Here is an 18,171-nt window from a genome sequence, read left to right as displayed (position 1 = left end):
TCTATAACAACTAAATTGTATTTAATCAATGAGTGTATAGAAAAATAATTTTTACAATTTATAAACTCAAAAATTATCCTAATCTAATTATAAATATTATCATTTGCAATTACTTTTGCATTGATACCCTTGTTGAACAAACAATATCATTTACTAATGGCCTATCAATTTTGCTCATGTAGTACATAAATGTATGCAAAAATAGACATTTTTTGACTAATTGACATTTCACCTCTCTTCCATGTACCCATTGCACACCAAGATCCAATTGCTTGTTTAAATCTAAATTAATTTATGATTGTTTAAGCCTAGACTAACTTTAAGAAATGTATCTTTAACTTGTCCATGCAGTGAGAAAATTTAATTGGTTGACTAAGTGTAAGCGAATAGCAAACCTATTTGCCATCAAATACAAATGATGTGGAAAAAAATGTTGTCCCTCGGATACTTGGCTTCGAATTGGACATTTCCTTGGATTTCCTCAACACAAATGAGTCTCTCAGATCCTAGAAGCATAGAGATGCTTTATTTATTTGAATTGATCATGGAAAATTTCGACGTGCCATTTCAAAAAGTTATTTTGTATAATCATGGTCTTCACCTTTGAAGTGGTTCAGTTATGAATCTTCTGGGTAACCTTGTACTTCCACCCTTTCTATTTGGAATGGACAACTGACTTCAGCATGTATCTCTTTTGGTAAGACTGGTTCAATTGAATGATAAGGATTGTTCTTTATGTTCTACTTGGTTTCATGGTTTTTACATCAATAAACAAGAAGTTCATGTATTCCTAAGACTGATGTCAGTAATGATCTCATTATTATTAAGTTCTCTTGTTGCAGATGCAAAACTATGCTTCTTACATGTTTAGTGCATGATTATGATTTGTTTTATTTTTCTCTTGTCATCACGAGGAACAGAGAGATTAATTGTTGATGCAGCTGTTGAACTTGCATCACATGGACATGAAGTTCATGTATTTACAACCCATCATGACCGTGGTCGATGTTTTGAGGAAACTGAAGATGGCAAGTACCATGTTTCTAGTTCATAGTTTTTCTTATTGTGTCTTTTCTTTTGATAAGTAAAGGGGGTATTCTATAGGATGGAAAGCACCCTAGAATTTACCCTAACCTTAATCAAACCATTTCTTGAACATAAAACATGACCATAAATCAATCTTAACTATAAAACCAATCAAACCCTAATCCTAAAGCAACCTTAATCCAAACTCTAACTGTAATTGAACTCTAATCCCAATTAAACCTTAATCTTAAATTAATTAAATAAAACATAATAAAGTTAGTAAATTTAAATTATATAAAAGTTTATTAAAATTAAATTTAAAATATCATGATTGGAATGTCACTTATCATTTTTGCACTGAATTTCAGTTGTAAACTATTTTTGAAATTATATTATATAAAAAGAAACAGTTCCTACCATGTCAAATATAAGCTCACCCAAATTTATAAAATTCATCATGTTTCTATCTCGTGTACTTGAAATATATATTTTATAACAACCAAGATTACTGCAACCAGTAAAATGAGAGAAGCCGTTGCCCTTTCATATATAGTATTATTTATTTTTATACATTTTTTACATGCTCTTACTACTTAATTGTTCTCAACACTGCATTGCTAGCATGGACTTATGCTGTCTCACAGCTCTTGTTTTTCATTGATATAAATCATACATAATATGACAATGATATATGAATGGCTACTCCGCCTATTTTGCATTTGACGAGGAACTTCTGATTCTAACATTGGGGTTACTGCGTTCCATTTTATTCCATAATCCCCCACCCTTCTCCAACATATGTGTCACTCCTGTGTTGTCAAAGCAGCACTCTTTCAAACTTTTAAGACGCTCCAATCCACGTGGAACTTGCTTCAAATTGCGACATTCATATACTTGTAATATCTCCAGGAGTGGCATCGCTCCATCCTCAAATTCTGGCAACTCCTCTAACACACAAAGTAAATTGATTGTAAAAGAACGTAGCTTAGGGAATCCCCCAGACTTCCCAAACCCTGTTGGCAATGCCCTACAAATAGTATTAAAATACAATTGCAACTTTGTTAAGTTGGGCATCATTTCTAGTGCTGGATATTTAGCACAATGGCATTCCCATAACTCCAATTGCGTCAGATTTGAGAAGCCCAATATCCAATTTGGCACTGCAAATGAATCTAGATAGAGGTATTCAAGATCTTTCATAGCTAACATTTTCTCCGATAGAGGTGGAAGATTACCTCGTCCATGCGCACCACTTCTATTGTATATTGTCAAATTACGCATCTTCACCAATGTGGCAAGGATTCCATCTTCTATACTTTTCAATTCAACCCAATGATTTATATCTATTCGCACTTCTCGGAGGTTGACCAAATTCACAAAATGCTCCAACATTAAAAATTCATTCTGCTGAACAGATAGTTTGTTGTCATCATCTATTTTTAGGACCTGTAAAGACACAAGCTTGGATATTCCCTTGGGCATCGATCCGTCAAATTGTTTCTCATGGCTTGGGCGTATATCTAGATGTCTCAGGCAACTGAGCTCACCAATCCACTCAGGAAACTGTTCTAGATTCCGGCACCAAGAAATGTTAAGGAAATGAAGACTCTTATTTTTTCTCACACATTCTGGTACCTTACTAATTTTGGTCATCTTTAAATTCAAAACTCTGAGGAGCTTCAAATCTCCAACACAATCAGGCAATGACAAGATGTCAGTGCCACTCAAGTCAAGAACACGCAATACTCTGGCACCACCAAGCAAGCTTGCCGGAATGTTTTGAATACCTCTATTTTCTGAGAATGATAGAGTGCGAAGGCGTGATGCAGAATATGCCCTGCCATTTGCCATTACATTTACATCACCATCGGCCATGTTTTTCTTGGCCATTAAAATCCTTCTGTACTTCCTACTCATTTGCACAGTTGGACCGTTCTTGAAGGCTTCCTCTGTACTAAATACACATTGACCTTGTTTTGATATACTAATGGCCAAATCCAGCAGCAAATCATGCAATTTAAACATTTTATTTTCTTGATCATAAAGGTCTCCTACTCTTTCAACCAAACATAGGTTCTGAAGATCACGTATATACTTCCATCCAATATCTAACTGGTCCTCTCCTTCAGGGACACATCCTTCTGCCACCCACAGGTTTATAAGATATTGGAACTCTATTTCCTCATCTTCAGGAAAGAAAGAAAGATATACAAAACAGGGTTTAAGATTAGCAGGGAGAGAATCATAACTCAGCTTCAGAATCTGCATAACTGGATCGTCGGTATGTGATACTGCTTTTAGCTGCCCCAGTTTGGATTCCCACTCCCTTGACGAACTCTCTCTCGCCAGAGATGCTGCCACTGTTTTAACAGCCAAGGGCAATCTCCCACATTCCCCTTCAATTTGACGAGCAATCCCTTCAAGATGATGTGGAAGCTGATTTTGCCGGCAGTCAGGGAAGGCATAAGCGCAAAACAGGTTCCAGCTTTCTTCTTCTGACAGAGGTGGCACGTCATAAACACGAGCTTCCATGTTTCCGCACACATTTCTGTTTCTTGCGGTGACCACAATTTTGCACTGGCTGTCACTTCCCCTTGGAATGCCGAGTGCAGATATCAAATCTTCTTCCCCGGTTGCCCTCCACACATCATCAAGCACAATGAGACACCTTTTGCTTGCTAAATGATCATGAATCAACTTTGCTGCCTGCACCTTAGTTACCCTTCCATAAACGACCTCATTCAGATTTATTTCCGAGGCCAAATCAGCTTGCAACTTTTCAAGGGAGTAAGTCTGAGAAATATCAAGCCAAATTGACTTCTCAAACTTGTCTTTTGCTCTGTCAAAAACATTTTTCATTAGGAACGTCTTCCCCACGCCGCCCATTCCCACGACGGCAATGACAGGAGCAGCAGGGTCATCCATTAAGTGGAGGACATATCTAACCTTGTCATAGATACCCACTGGTCGTGAATCTATCTCCATCTGAGGTATTCCCCTCCACATTACATTCTTCAGTAATGTACAAGTGGAGGGTTGATCTGTATGGGTCAGATCCCTAACAAGCTTAAGCTCCTTTCCAGAATCTTTCATAATATACCTTACTCTATATTTCACGTCCTTAATCCGACGTGCCATTTTATACCAGAACACTAATTGAGAATAACTGAAAGCACAGACACAAGAGGATTTGGGGATATCATTATTAGTAGTACCTTGAGATTGAAGAGCACATAAGTCTAGTATGTCCTCTGCATCGAAAGCAATTTCTGCAACTTCCAGCAGCCAGTCTTTCACGGCCTTATCGTGTGCAGCTTGAAGATCTATTTCTCCGAGATAGCTACGTATGTTTGCAAGCTTCTTCCTCAGCCATTCAAAGTCCTTTCTGAAGTTAAGAAGAAGCGAAGCCTCCTTATTTATCTGGTCTATCATCATCCCGCCGAGTTTTTCAACCACAACACTAACCAAAACATATTCCATTCTAATCTTTTGAAAACTGACACACTGAAACTTAGTACACTCTATTGATCGACTCAAAACAACAAAAAGGACAACCTAAACTGCAATGAATTTGAGTATGCCAAGGAAATTATTAAATTTATAGCAGTGTGGGTAGAACTTGCTGGGAAGTTTTACAGTCCTTTACTTCAATAAAGAACTTGCTGGGAAGTTTTACAGGTCTTGCTTCAATAAAGAACTTGCTGGGAAGTTTAACAGTCCTTTACTTCAATAAAGAACTTGCTAGGAAGTTTTAGGCTGTGTCTATTTTGGTTTCAAAACGATCGAATCAGTCAACTAACAAGACATGTTATGCATTCTCAGCCATGATAAAAAATCTACGATTGAAAATCACGATAAAAAATCTACGATTGAAAATCGCGACTTGTTAATCACACAATACCACTTTTTGAACCCAGAATAGACACGTCCGTTTTACATATCTTACTTCAATGAAGAACTTGCTGGGAAGTTTTACAGATCTTGTCTTCAATAATTGAGATATTCTCGTCTCTTTCCTTGAAAGTAAAGAAAGTGACGCACTACCATGTGATGATAGATTTTTAGGAAAGTGATTCTATGCTTTATGTCAAGTCATATTCGTAAGACGGGCAAGTCGTTTTGATAGATTTCTCCTTTCGTTATGGAAGATTCGTGTTTTCTTCTTTGTGAGTTCGTTTAAATAACAATCATATCTTTCTTTCAAAAATTTGTAATAAAAAATAAACGTATAATTAATAATTCATAGAAAAATATTATATAATCAAAATTTATTTATCATTATAATATTTTAATTTATATTATAATATTTTTAATTTATATTATTTTAAATTTAAATATAAGTAAATTAATAATTATTATAAGATAATATTGTCAAATTTTTATTATTAGAAGTAGAATGTGTAAAAAATTTAGTCTTTTTAATATAATTTAATATAAAATGTATCATTAATGTTTAATTAAATAATGAATAAATGGATATAAAATTAAATATAATTTATTAATTAATATTATTTTAACTATAAAGATGAGAGAGTTTTCTAGCAAGTGCTAAATGTTTTTAATAAAGATAGATCAATTTATAAAAGTATTCAAAATGATTCAAATTATGAAAGCAATTCCAATCTAATCTTCAACTATTAAAATATTATTTTTATCTTTCTTCATTTGAAAGTGTCAGACCACTCCATGGGATAATCGATTTCTTGAAAATGATTTTATTTTTTATATCACGATCACCATTCTTTTTTCTTTACTACTACTATTGAATCTAATCTTTATGTCGAAGCATCTCTACAACATGCTTTGTCCCTTTTATGTCATTGAATTTTATTTTGACTATTTTCTCCTTTTCAGTTTTAGAATATTTTAAATAATGAAATTGCATAATCATATATTTTAAATTGCATTGTACATCTAGTTTAATTAAAATATAGTTTTTTAAATAATGTTGTTATTAATCCTAACACTCTCTCTCTCTCTCTCTCTCTCTCTCTCTCTCTCTCTCTCTCTCTCTCTCTCTCTCTCTCTCTCTCTCTCTCTCTCTCTCTATATATATATATATATATATATATGAAAATATAATAAAATATAATTAATTAAAAAAATTAATAAACACTATTGATGTAGTTACATATTTTTCTAAATTTTACAATAAAAATTAAAAAAGGTAAGCAATAATAATTTATTTACATATTATTTTTTTTAATTATTTTTTTCCTGGTAAGTAAATACCAGCTAAGGGGTTGCATCCAATTGTATTGAAATAAAAGGTTTTACAACGCACTTGAAAGCCACTTAAACACAAAAATAGCCATCAACAAAAAACTATCTAGCGAGGTTTCGCTCCTAGTCTCACAGCAAAAAAGAAAACCATCTATCACATCCGAACTTACAAATCTATGCAACAGAGGTCAACAAAGGAGACCCCATAAACAAGGGTCCATGCAACCTTACAAAAAAATTTAATATTTTTCTCCACATTTAACATGGGAGTGGAGAAGCATGATGAAAGTGGAAACATTTTTCTTTCTTTTTTGATGTATCGCTATCCAATTACCTTTAACACCGTCTCAATCCTTTTATTCTATCGTAGAATCCTCATCCTCAAGATGCACAAGAGAACATTTTGAGTTACCTCCCAACTCTATAGTTGGGGAAGGAGTAACGACAACCTTGTCACTATCCAAGCCAATAGTTGGTGCCCCAACATTAACCCTTGGTGTGGCTCCCTTTGGTGAGGACATGGTGTCAATCCTGCACATTAAAAGGTCTTTTGATAACCAATCTCGCTAACCACACTAGTAGTAACAATATCCCTCTTCTGACTTCAATTCTCCTTCTCCACGAAATAGTGATGGGGAGAGATATCCTTCCATTGTGTATCTTGGATTCCCTTTTCTAGTTTGAAACATTGGGTAGCCAAATGACCCACATTATAACATTTGCAACAGCAAAAGGGAATACCTTCAAAATCTACGCTTTATTTCTAGCATCTACCATTAGTGGTGAGGGAGATCTCTATTGCCAGACCTTTGGTGATGTCAATTTTAGCCAAGATATAGGCATAGGTTATGTGTAGATAATTTGAGGATCCCCCATCAATAAAAAAATTTCCCAAGGAATTGCCAGTTGCCTCAAAATAGGAATCAAACTAGAATTGCAAAGGTAAATTTGAGAGCCTTACCCAAATTAGGATTGTAACAGAAGATTTAGAATTTGGATTAAGGATGGATGCCAAGGTTTCAACATCAGAAGATACTCTTCAAAGTCCCAATGATAATCACAAAGAATCATTTTCCAATCTTGAATGTCTTTGAAGACCACTACAAAAAACCCTTGTGTACAGAGATAGAATTGAATGTCATCCATCAAAATGGGCCCCAATGATTTTCATTGATGAAGCTCAGATAGGCTTAGCCAAAACCCTTTGAACCTGCTGATCTAGCCATGCTTAACAAAGCAATCTTCATTTTTGAAACCTCCATCAAAATTATCTCTCCTAAATCTAATTTTAGAGGGGATTGAGTAGTCTACACTAGCAACGATGGAAAAGGTGGCAAAATGAACCTCTTAGGGAGATTGCAACTCCACTTCCCCTTCACATTTGAGGAACCTCCAAGCGCCACAGCGCCCTTCTCCAAATGATTGGAGCCAACTATAGGGAATTTGTTTGCCTATGTAAGTGATTGTATAGCCCCCTATCAATCTACCCTAGTCTTTAGTTCATTCGACCCATGTCCACACCCTGCATCATCATCCATAGATTGTCACTATTCATCCCTATGGATGCAAACCCTATCCGCACTAAAAGATCTAAGTGACAAAAATTCTAGTGGCCTTTCCCCAAGGCTACCACCCATGAATGCACTACTAGATCCATCTGTGAAGGAAGAGTCCTTAGCCTTCAATCTAGGTTGCTAAAGCCAAGAAAAATTTTCATTAGAGATTTGCTTAGTTTCATGGGTAGGAGCCCTAACTTCATTGGTATACGACAACACTAACATTTGCAAAAGTTCTTTGTGTCTCTTTTAATTATTACTATAACATACTACTACATAGTACTAATTGCGATTAAAAAACTATCCAATCAATACAATATACTTAATTTATATTATAAAACTCACAAAGCATACTATTTGTATTAACAAATGATATTATATATCAATATCATTAAGTTTATTTTTTATTATGTATAATTCAATAAGTAGCACACAATGAGTATTTAATAATACAATGAATATATATTAATGTTAAATTTATTTTATTTGATAAATAAAAACTATTTTATTTATAGGAGCTAGTTTTATGGATTGTATGGAGACATTTTTTCTTGGTTTTAAAATGCTAAAAAATGGTTTGAAAAATAAAAATAGATTGTAATTTAATAGAATTGCCTAAAGTGAAGCAAATTTAATGTTGAACATATTGTATAAGATAATGTATAATATTTCTAACTAAAGGATTATGTTATTTTAGGTAATTTTCTCTATGAAAATTAATTTACACATCTAAAAATTTGAACCATTTGATTGCGTACCATAATTTATTTACTTAAATAATGAAGATTAGAGAATCCAAAAAATTTACTTGTGTATTCTAAAATAGATCTAATGACCAAACAAGATAGGTGTAGATTGATTTTGAAGACCTAATTAAATGCATGTATATCTATCTAATAATATAATTATTTGAGATTTGAAGTAATTGAATGGAGGCCAAGGTAGGCAAAGGGTTAAAAATATAATGGTAAATTCAAAGACTGGTAAATAAAATAAAATTAAAGGAATCTATCACACATGTAGGTGATACAAGTATGATGTAAAAGAAAATATATATTATGAATAAAATGTATAGGCAAATGGTTTATTTATTTAAGAGATGCACAATAATAAAGATAACAAGTATGGAAAAGAATGAAGTCAAGTCTTTTTTATTAAATTTAAGTAATATATGAAGTTGGAGAAAAAACATAGGGGATCAATCTTTAGTAAATAATATTATTATTATTAGTTTTTAAATAATATTTAATTAAAATTCAATATAAATAATTAAGAATAGGATATTAAATTATCATTTTTACTATTTATAAATCAATTACATATATATAAATATTTATTATTCTTAACAAATTAAAGGATGTCAAGTAATTGGGAATAGCTCCTCATGCCAATCTACTCAAGAGGCTTGTAATTTTTGTAAACCCTTAAACTATTATAGATCTAAATGCATGCATAGTTAAAGAATAATTTAAATAGTTAAATAATGAAAACTAGAATAATATGATTTATGTGGTAAATATCTTACAAGAAAATCTCACTGTCCAAGCATGCATCTCAATTGTATTATAAGCAACAAAACAATTACAATAAAATGCACAAAGATAATGCTCTTTAAGAGTTCTCATGAAATAACAGAATTTTAAAATAATTTTGACATCATAACATCTCAAAAAAAATCCTATCATATAAAATACTCTAAGGCACTAATTATTTATAGAGCTCACACATGAAGATTAAGCACCCACGGTTTCCAAAACCATCTCCTACACCTAAGTGGTTAGCTAGTGTCCCAAATAGAATCTTTTGATGTAAACAAGACCCATTGCACATAGAAATTTCCCAAAACAACACATGTTTCTTCACCATTGGTCAACCTGCCACATGTAAGGTACCTTCCTCATAGAAACTACTAATTCCAAGTATTGGTATTACCACATGCACATAACCACTTGTCAAATATAAACTCTTACATTATCATGTTGTGAAATAGAAAGTTCCATAATTAAATCTTATATTTTTTACAAGCGACATAGCAAGTTGTCATAGTTTATCATATAACTGACATAGCAACTTATGAGACCTACACCATAAATTTAAGAGCTTTGAGAATTAGTGGAAGTGGGATGTGTAGCACCTATAGATCAAAATGCATTGAATGTGTGGATACCACATCGACAAAATCAGTTGACATAAGACAAAGAGAAGGACAACAAAGCTCTTTTCACCATTCAATCTACATTGGATTATATATTCTATCTCTTATCCTTTCTATCGATCCATTTTTCCTTGGTTGATTATTATTTGCTTATGATATGATATCATTTGTTTTGTGGAATTGTTTGTTTTCTCAAGATTCTCTCTTATGAAAGAGGTGTGTATCCTTGAGTACAACCTCTTCCTTTCTTGACAATGTATGTCTATTTCAAACAAATCCCTCACTTGGGGTCAAAAGTGTGTCATCCTTCATCAAGAATCCCTTTACCTAGAAATAGGAGTAAGGTGTGAATTCTTCTTCTCCTTCTTTTCTTTTGGTCAATGATGTTATTTTTGTTCAAGAATTCATCTTGTAGGTAGATATCTTTGAGAAAACATCTCTTCCTCCTTCTCCTCCAAAGGATCCCCTTTGCACCTATTGCAAGATATCTCACAATTATCCCTTCCTTGGCTCATAAGACTTATGCCTCTTTAGCTAAGGTTGTACTTGTACACCGTTGTTTAAAAATATCTACTTGGTGATTATAAGTGTGTATCCTTCTTCTTATTTTCCTTAAGATGACACCATAGCTCTATGTTGCCATCTTAAGGAGGGGGCATATATGTGGCCTCCTTGTGTATTATATTATGGATTTACTTGGAGACAATTCTTTCCTTGGTTATCCTTTTGTGCCTTCTATTGTGGATTTCCTTGCATAATATCTTGCTTGGTTATCCTTATTGCATGTCTCAAATAGGTTGTACATTCTCAAAACCAAACCAAAAGTCTTAGACGAGATGTTTCATTCCTAAAACCAGATACATTTTTCAAATTGCACATCTTACATAAGTTGTTGCATTCTCTCAAAACTATACCAAAAGTCTTAGACGAGATGCTTAATTCTTTAAACTAAATGACATTATCAAGATAGGTTGACTATCATAATACAACTTGCTAGACTATTTGACCTTTCCTTTGCACTTAATACAATTTTGAGATGAGTTTACTATCATAACACAACTTTCTACACTACTCAACTCTCTATTTTGCACCAAGATCTCTTGGGATGAGTGGGACTAGCATAACATCCTACTCTTTTGTGGATCACCTAGTATAACCCATCTTGTTATCCCAGGGGATCCATGCTCTCTCTCCTCTCTCTCTCTCTCTCTCTCTCTCTCTCTCCTCTCTCTCTCTCTCTCTCTCTCTTCTCTCTCTCTCTCTCTCTCTCTCTCTCTCTCTCTCTCTCTCTCTCTCTCTCTCTCTCTCTCTCTCTCTCTCCTCTCTCTCTCTCTCTCTCTCTCTCTCTCTCTCTCTCTCTCTCTCTCTCTCTCTCTCTCTCTCTCTCTCTCTCTAAAATAGCATTCTGAGGGTGATATTAGTGGTTGAGATATTTTGATTATTGATGTCTATTAAACTAGTTTCAACTTGTATCCTTTGTTTTTAATACTAAACCCTTTGGTGTATTTTATGTTTGTCTTTGTTTTTGTTTGTGGTTATATGAGTTGAGATCCTTAGTTTGGGGGCTTGTTTCCTCAAACTTAGTGATTTCTTATCTCTTTGCAGGCTAGCTTAATGCCTCTTCTTTATCTCTTTCTTCTAATTTACCGTGAGTATGTGTGTACGCTCATACTCCCACTAAAGTGGGAGCTAAATGTAGCATCGCAAATTATATCCCTATGCAATTTTTTTCTCAACTAGGCCCTATTTTAGCATGTATGTTCTCCCACATCTAGTTCTACTCATTTCAACCCAATTTAGCATATCATTTCAAAATCTCCCCCTCATTTAGGGCTTTGGGTTCCAATTTTATCTTTCTTTGGAGGGAGAATGGAATTTAGGGTGCCCCACTCCCCTTAGTTTGGCCCCAAACTGAAATCACATAATGATTAGGTGGATTGGGCCAGAAATATTTTCTTGTGTTGGTCTAGTTAGTGTTTTGCACCCCATAATTATTGAGAGAGGTATATAAGCAAAGTATCCTCCTCATTTTGGATAAGTCTACATCAACTAAAAAAGGTGAACTTGAGAGAAAGTATTCAATCATTCAATCATCTAGCATTCAAGGCATTTCATCCCATCATATCCTTTATTATGGCAACTTTCAACAATCTTCATGCAAGCGTGTATTTTGTGGGGTCCTTTTAGTTCTTTTGTGTGGAGTCATGCTAATGCATCAATATTCATGATCATCTTCAAAGAAGAATTTTCATAATCAAGGTAGAAGACACTTCTATTTTTCAAATCTAGCCTCTAACACCTAACAGAACATTGTCCTCTCAAGTTTATTTCAATTATATTTTAAGGTTAATTCCAAAATTGAGGTTTGACTTAGTTAAACCCTTTTCTCCGCAACAATTTCCTTTCTTTTATTTATGTAGGAATAGGTGGCAAAGCTATGAGATGAGGTGTAGAATCATCAAACAAAGATCTATAGTTTGAAATTCATCATATCCAAAACTGATGAGAGCAAGGTGCCCTAGGTGAGTGAGTCCCGAGAGTGGGGCAAGCTGGGTGACTGGGCCCTTACAATTTTGTCTGAAATTTGGATTGTAGGTTAATTACAATATCTACTTCCACATAATTTTCAAATTTGGGTTATATCTCATTTTAGTCCCTTATGTACACAGAAAATGGTCGCTTCCTCATCCTAATCTTAATTTGCATAGTCACTTTCAACACAAAATGAAGGACTATTGCATCCAATTTATGCTTGAATCATCTTGAGCCTAGTGGATCATCTACCTTCTAATGTAAGAGTGGAATAGACCCAATATTCTTAGTTTTCATGCAAATATAGTGAACCCTATTCCATAACCTTACAATAACTATAAGAGATTAGATGATGATAACAACAGAAATGATCATTATAGGAGAGATGATATATTCAAAAGAATAGATAACAAAGATAAGCTTAAAAAGATTTTTTGTTCAATAAAGACCTGAAGAAGAATATTGTGATGACTCAAACAATAAATCATTTATTTTGGCCATAGAAGAAAAGAAAAATGAAATGTTTGGTACTCTACATAATGAGAATAACAATGAAAGACCAATTTGATGACAGATCAATGAAGTTTGTAATAGAAATGTGAGTAGAGACAATGAAGCAATAATAATTAAAAATAAATAATGTGTGTTTTTTTTTCATCCCATCATTCAATACACTTTATATATTTATAGGATTCTCAAATCTTATTATTTAGGAAACAACATAAATGACATCTCTAAATGAATTGAGTTATTTTAACAACTCAAGTACAAACAAACATTCCTACCACTAATATAATCTATAAACAAACTCTAAAAACTAATCACACCTATAATAGATATGTGAGTTATGTTAACAACTCACATTATGTGAACACTAACAATATATTTCCCAACATTCTCCCCCTTAGTGTAAACATGGTAAGAACTCATAGCCTTTATCTGTAGTAAGCCCAACTCTCATGATCCTTAATTAAAATGAAAGGCACCTCCTATCAACCTTTCATAGCTTTCACCCAGGCTTACCACAAATCTAGACATGAACAGGAAAAACACATTTCATAAAACACAATATTCTTAATTGTAGTCACTATTATCAATTGCTGCCACAATCTTGAACAACATAGACAACTACCACTACCATTGGAAGATTCCCTTGAATTTAGTCATTTTGGCATAAAATGGGAATGGAACATTGGTTAGATTCCAACCACAATATAAAATTTCCACTTATTCACACAACATACTAGAAAAAGAAAAGAAAATGAAATGCCACTAGAGCTAATAAGCAGCCCCATTGTTGTTGACTAATGAGAGGACGTTGATAGTCCTAAAACCTTCAATACCTCCTACCTCCAATAGGTTTGCTTCTTAATTAAAAAATTTGAATTTTAGGCTAAATTTTATAATACTGCCCCCTAATATGGACGTCGCGCACAAGCGATAGTGCATCCAATTACAATAGAGACATTTTTTATATTTTGAAATTTATATATAATGACTCATGAAAATAGACCCTATTCTAAATTAAATAATACAAATTGACTTATTGATAACAATTCTAGACTTTAAAAAACAAACTAAATAATAAGAAATTGCTATTTTAAATGACTCACTGATGATTGCATTTATTCAAAGACAAAATCTATTGGTTGCATATGTGACTACAACCTCTCCTTACTTCTCCCAAAGTGAATGGTGAGAAATCATGACAAATTAGCCAAAGCTAGCTACAATAGCAATCAGTCATTCAAAGGGAAAGAGTTGTGCCTTATTGTTGGCATTATGTGAACTAGTATGAGGACATAATAATATTGTATGTTGTCATTGATGTCAATATGCTTAAGAGGTGAGAACCGGCATATGTGAGAACCGGTATAACACTGTGAACCAGCATTTGTGCCAAAGTGAAGCGGTATGTTTGTTCAAGGTGAACCGGCATATGGTTATGGGAACCGACACATGGAAGCATTGTATGACTACCGGTTGGTAGTCTCAACTTTAGGATTTCCGGTTGAAGTGCTTCAAGCTTGTGCGGCTCAACCGGTGACTTTGTGTGATGAGTTTGTATGGTAACGAAGAACAGATCGTGTTGCCACGTAAGCCTTGTGTGCATGAAGGATCTTGCATGAAGGAGATTGTTCCTATCTACCTCGAGAATGTGCGAAGTCTGTAAAACGGTGATAATGTGTGATGGGTTATCAGTCGCCATGTAATCGGTGGAAATGAACGATGGAGAATGTCTTGATATTGGATCAAGAACTGTTGCATTTAATGCAGTGTTCTCAACGGTCAGGATTGAACTGTTTGAATTCCTTAACCTAAGAGGGTTTAGGGTTTAGGGTTTATGCTACCTACCTATCTATTTTCCTATAAGGTTGATGTTGTGTCTCTTTCTGAGGTTGTTGGCAAAAGTTGTGTGTGTGTGTATCCAAGAGAAGGGATACGTGATTCTTGCTAGACCAAAAGGAGAGAAGTGATACCTGCAAAGTGTAAGTGCAGAAGGTGAAGAGGAGCTTAAGTGGATCTGCATTGGCATTGAGTGTTGTTACCAGATCATTGTAATACCTGTTGATCTCTAACCACTTCAACAGTTGAGAAATCCCTTAATAGGGTAGCTTTAACAAGCTTGGTGTAAATCCTTTAACAGGGTGACTCAAAACCATTGAGTTCTTGAAATCCTCTAACAAGGTAACCTTTAACAGGGTTTAACCCTTAACTGAGTATTCTAGCCAACCCTTAGCCGGGTGATCCCTAACAGGATCGGTTCCTAACAGGACCTATTGTATCAGTTTTTAACCGGACAAGGCTCCTAATAGAGCAGACTTCTAAAGAGTTTAAAAGCAAGCTTGTGGGTATTCATCCCCACCGTGGTTTTTCCCTGTTGGGTTTCCATGTGAAAAATATGTGTGTTATGTGTGATGTCTTCTTCATGTGATGCTTTGTTGTTTTTTGTCAAGCAGTGAATCTTGTTGATCTAGTTGCTCATATGTTTATCCTTGATGGTAGATTACATGTTCATGCATTAGGGTGAAAAGGAAATGAAGTGTTAGATTGTATGAGAAGATAAGTGTTAGTCGGTTTATGCTTGTCTCAGTTATTCTGGGTTTTGCCAGTTGTACTCTATTTGAGGACTGGTTTCATTGTTTGTCTGTCAATGCACAAGTGTCTACAGACAAACCGGTTCTAGAGTGTTTTTGTCTGTACTGATTCACCCCCCCCCCCTCTCAGTACCAATTGGGTACTACTCGTTCATCATTGTTTTATCAATTGGTATCAGAGCATCCTCTAGGTCCTCTATGTTATAAGCTTAACCACTTGAGGTAAAGATCCCAGTCTAATGATGAAGAGGGAAGGTCCAAAGTTTAACAGATAAAATTTCAGTATATGGAAAGACAGAATGAAGATATACATCAGAAGCATGGGTGCTCAACACTAGAGCTATGTTGAGAATGCCTATGTTGCCCCTACCGGTACTCTCATCGATGACCAGAAGAGAGAGATACAGGAGAATGGGAAAGTCATGGAAGCCCTAATTAGTAGTTTATCTGACATTGAGTTTATTGATGTCCAAGATAAAGAAAATCCCAAAGAGGTATGGGATACTCTTGAAAATATCTATGGCGATGATGAGCATGTAAAACAAGCTAAGGAAGAAAGCCTTAGAGGGAATTTTGAAGATATGCGGATGGTTGAAGGTGAGACCATTCAACAGTATGGAATAAGAATCAAAACCGTTGTTGGAGATATCAAGAATGCAGGTGGTAAAATAGAATATTCCACTGTGGTAAGCAAAGTCCTGAGATCCCTATTGTCGGTCTATGCAATAAGGGTTGCTGCTATTCAGGAGTTGAGATCAATAGACAAGACTAAGGTATCCCTAGACTCCATCATTGCAAAGTTGACAGCCTATGAGCTAAATAGTTTTGATAGTAGTGTACAAAAGACTGAATCAGCTTTTACAGCTTCTGCAGTACCATCCAGAAAAGGAAAAGAAGCTAGCACCAATGGTGAACCCAGACAAAGCAGAGAAATGGATGATGAGGAAATTTTGATGGCATTTGAAGCTCTCCTTGCCAGGAAACTTCCTAAAGGAACCGGCAAATACAGAGGTAAGATACCTTTAAAATGCTTTTCCTGTAACTGGATAGGACATATTGCTGTAAACTGTCCTAATGGCGACAACAAAGACAAGCCGGAAAGGTTCAAGAAATTCAAAGGAGGAAACTGGAGAAACTGTTCTGTGGCAGTTGATGAAGGTGTCACAGATGAGGAATCGGAGGATGAAGAAAATGAAGATATTGTGTTTGTTGCTGTCAAGGAAGATGTGTCAGACAAGAAGGCTCTTGTCTCCCAGTTTGATAATTCCAATGAGTGGATCATTGACAGTGGTTGTTCTCACCATATGACTGGTGACCGGAACAATTTTCTATCCTTGGAAGAGTATGATGGTGGTGTGGTTCGCTTTGGCAATGATGCACCATGCATGGTCAAAGGAAGAGGGTCTATCTCTCTGAATGGAAAGAGTAGTGCTGACAATGTGTATTGGGTTGATGGTCTCAGACACAACCTTCTGAGTGTTTCCCAGCTAAATGACAATGGCCTCACTCTGGAATTCAAGAATGGAGTTTGCAGAATCAAAGGAAAGAATGGTGAATTGGTGGCCACCAGCATGCAGACCAAAGGTAACCTATTTCAGCTAAATGCAAATATAAGTACATGTCTAATGGCTAAATTTGATGATAGCTGGATATGGCATAGGAGACTCTGCCATGTAAACTTTGATAACATTGTGAAGGCTAGTAAGATCAAGGCAGTTAGAGGGTTGCCAATGCTAAGCAAACCGGATAATACCTTGTGCAGAGAGTGTCAATTGGGGAAAATGTCTTCCTCAACCTTTAAAGGTAAATCTTTCACTGGTGACAACTTGCTTGATCTTGTGCATACTGATTTGTGTGGTCCTATGAAAACTAGAAGTGTGCAGGGTGATAGGTACTTCATGATTCTCACTGATGACTGCTCAAGAATGATGTGGGTCACATTCTTGAAAGACAAGTCTAAATCCTTTGTAAAGTTCAAAGCTTTCAGAGCATTAGTGGAGAAGGAAAGTGGTAAAAGGATCAAGTGCCTAAGAACTAGTCAAGGAGGGGAATTCACTTCCGGTGAATTCAACAAATACTGTGAAGAACATGGCATCAAGAGGCAACTGTTTGCCCCCCGGACTCCACAACAGAATGGCCTAGCAGAGAGGAATAACTGGACTGTAGTTGAAGCAGCTAGAACCATGTTGATTCAAGGAAAGGTAGCTCACACCTTTTGGAGAGAAGCGGTGAGCACTGCAATCTACAAAATGAACCGGGTACTCATCAAGAAAGGTAAGGATAAAACTCCTTATGAGTATTGGACCGGTAAGACACTTGTGCTTAGCTACTTTAGAGTGTTTGGTAGCAAATATTACATCAAGAGGAGTGAACACCAGAGCAAATTTGATGTGAAATGTGATGAGGGAATATTCCTAGGATATTCCACTAAGAGCAAAGCTCTCAAGTGTTTCAACAATAGGACCTAGAGAATTATGGAAAGCATCAATATAAGAGTTGATGAAACCTCTGAGAAAACTGAGGAAACCGGTAGTGAGCAAGTGGTAAATGAATCGGTTGTAACATTCTGGGAACCGGTTGT

The 18,171-nt window shown here is 35.2% G+C and overlaps 1 protein-coding gene across 1 annotated transcript; it reads right to left on the bottom strand.

Moving 5' to 3' along the window:
* Positions 1 to 1,562: 1,562 nt before the first annotated feature.
* On the bottom strand, positions 1,563 to 4,809 carry LOC131048990 (probable disease resistance protein At1g61300). Its single transcript, XM_057982985.2, has one exon. The coding sequence runs from the start codon at positions 4,504 to 4,506 to the stop codon at positions 1,735 to 1,737; it is 2,772 nt and encodes a 923-aa protein (XP_057838968.2). The 5' UTR covers positions 4,507 to 4,809; the 3' UTR covers positions 1,563 to 1,734.
* Between the last annotated feature and the right edge of the window lie 13,362 nt (positions 4,810 to 18,171).

This window comes from Cryptomeria japonica, chromosome 7 (genome assembly GCF_030272615.1).
Source record: "Cryptomeria japonica chromosome 7, Sugi_1.0, whole genome shotgun sequence".
Taxonomy (NCBI): domain Eukaryota; kingdom Viridiplantae; phylum Streptophyta; class Pinopsida; order Cupressales; family Cupressaceae; genus Cryptomeria; species Cryptomeria japonica.
This window is presented reverse-complemented; position numbering and strand designations above follow the sequence as displayed.

Bases quoted from the DNA above. Each gene is read 5' to 3' on its own strand.
- LOC131048990 (XM_057982985.2), bottom strand. From the start codon at position 4,506: ATGGAATATGTTTTGGTTAGTGTTGTGGTTGAAAAACTCGGCGGGATG.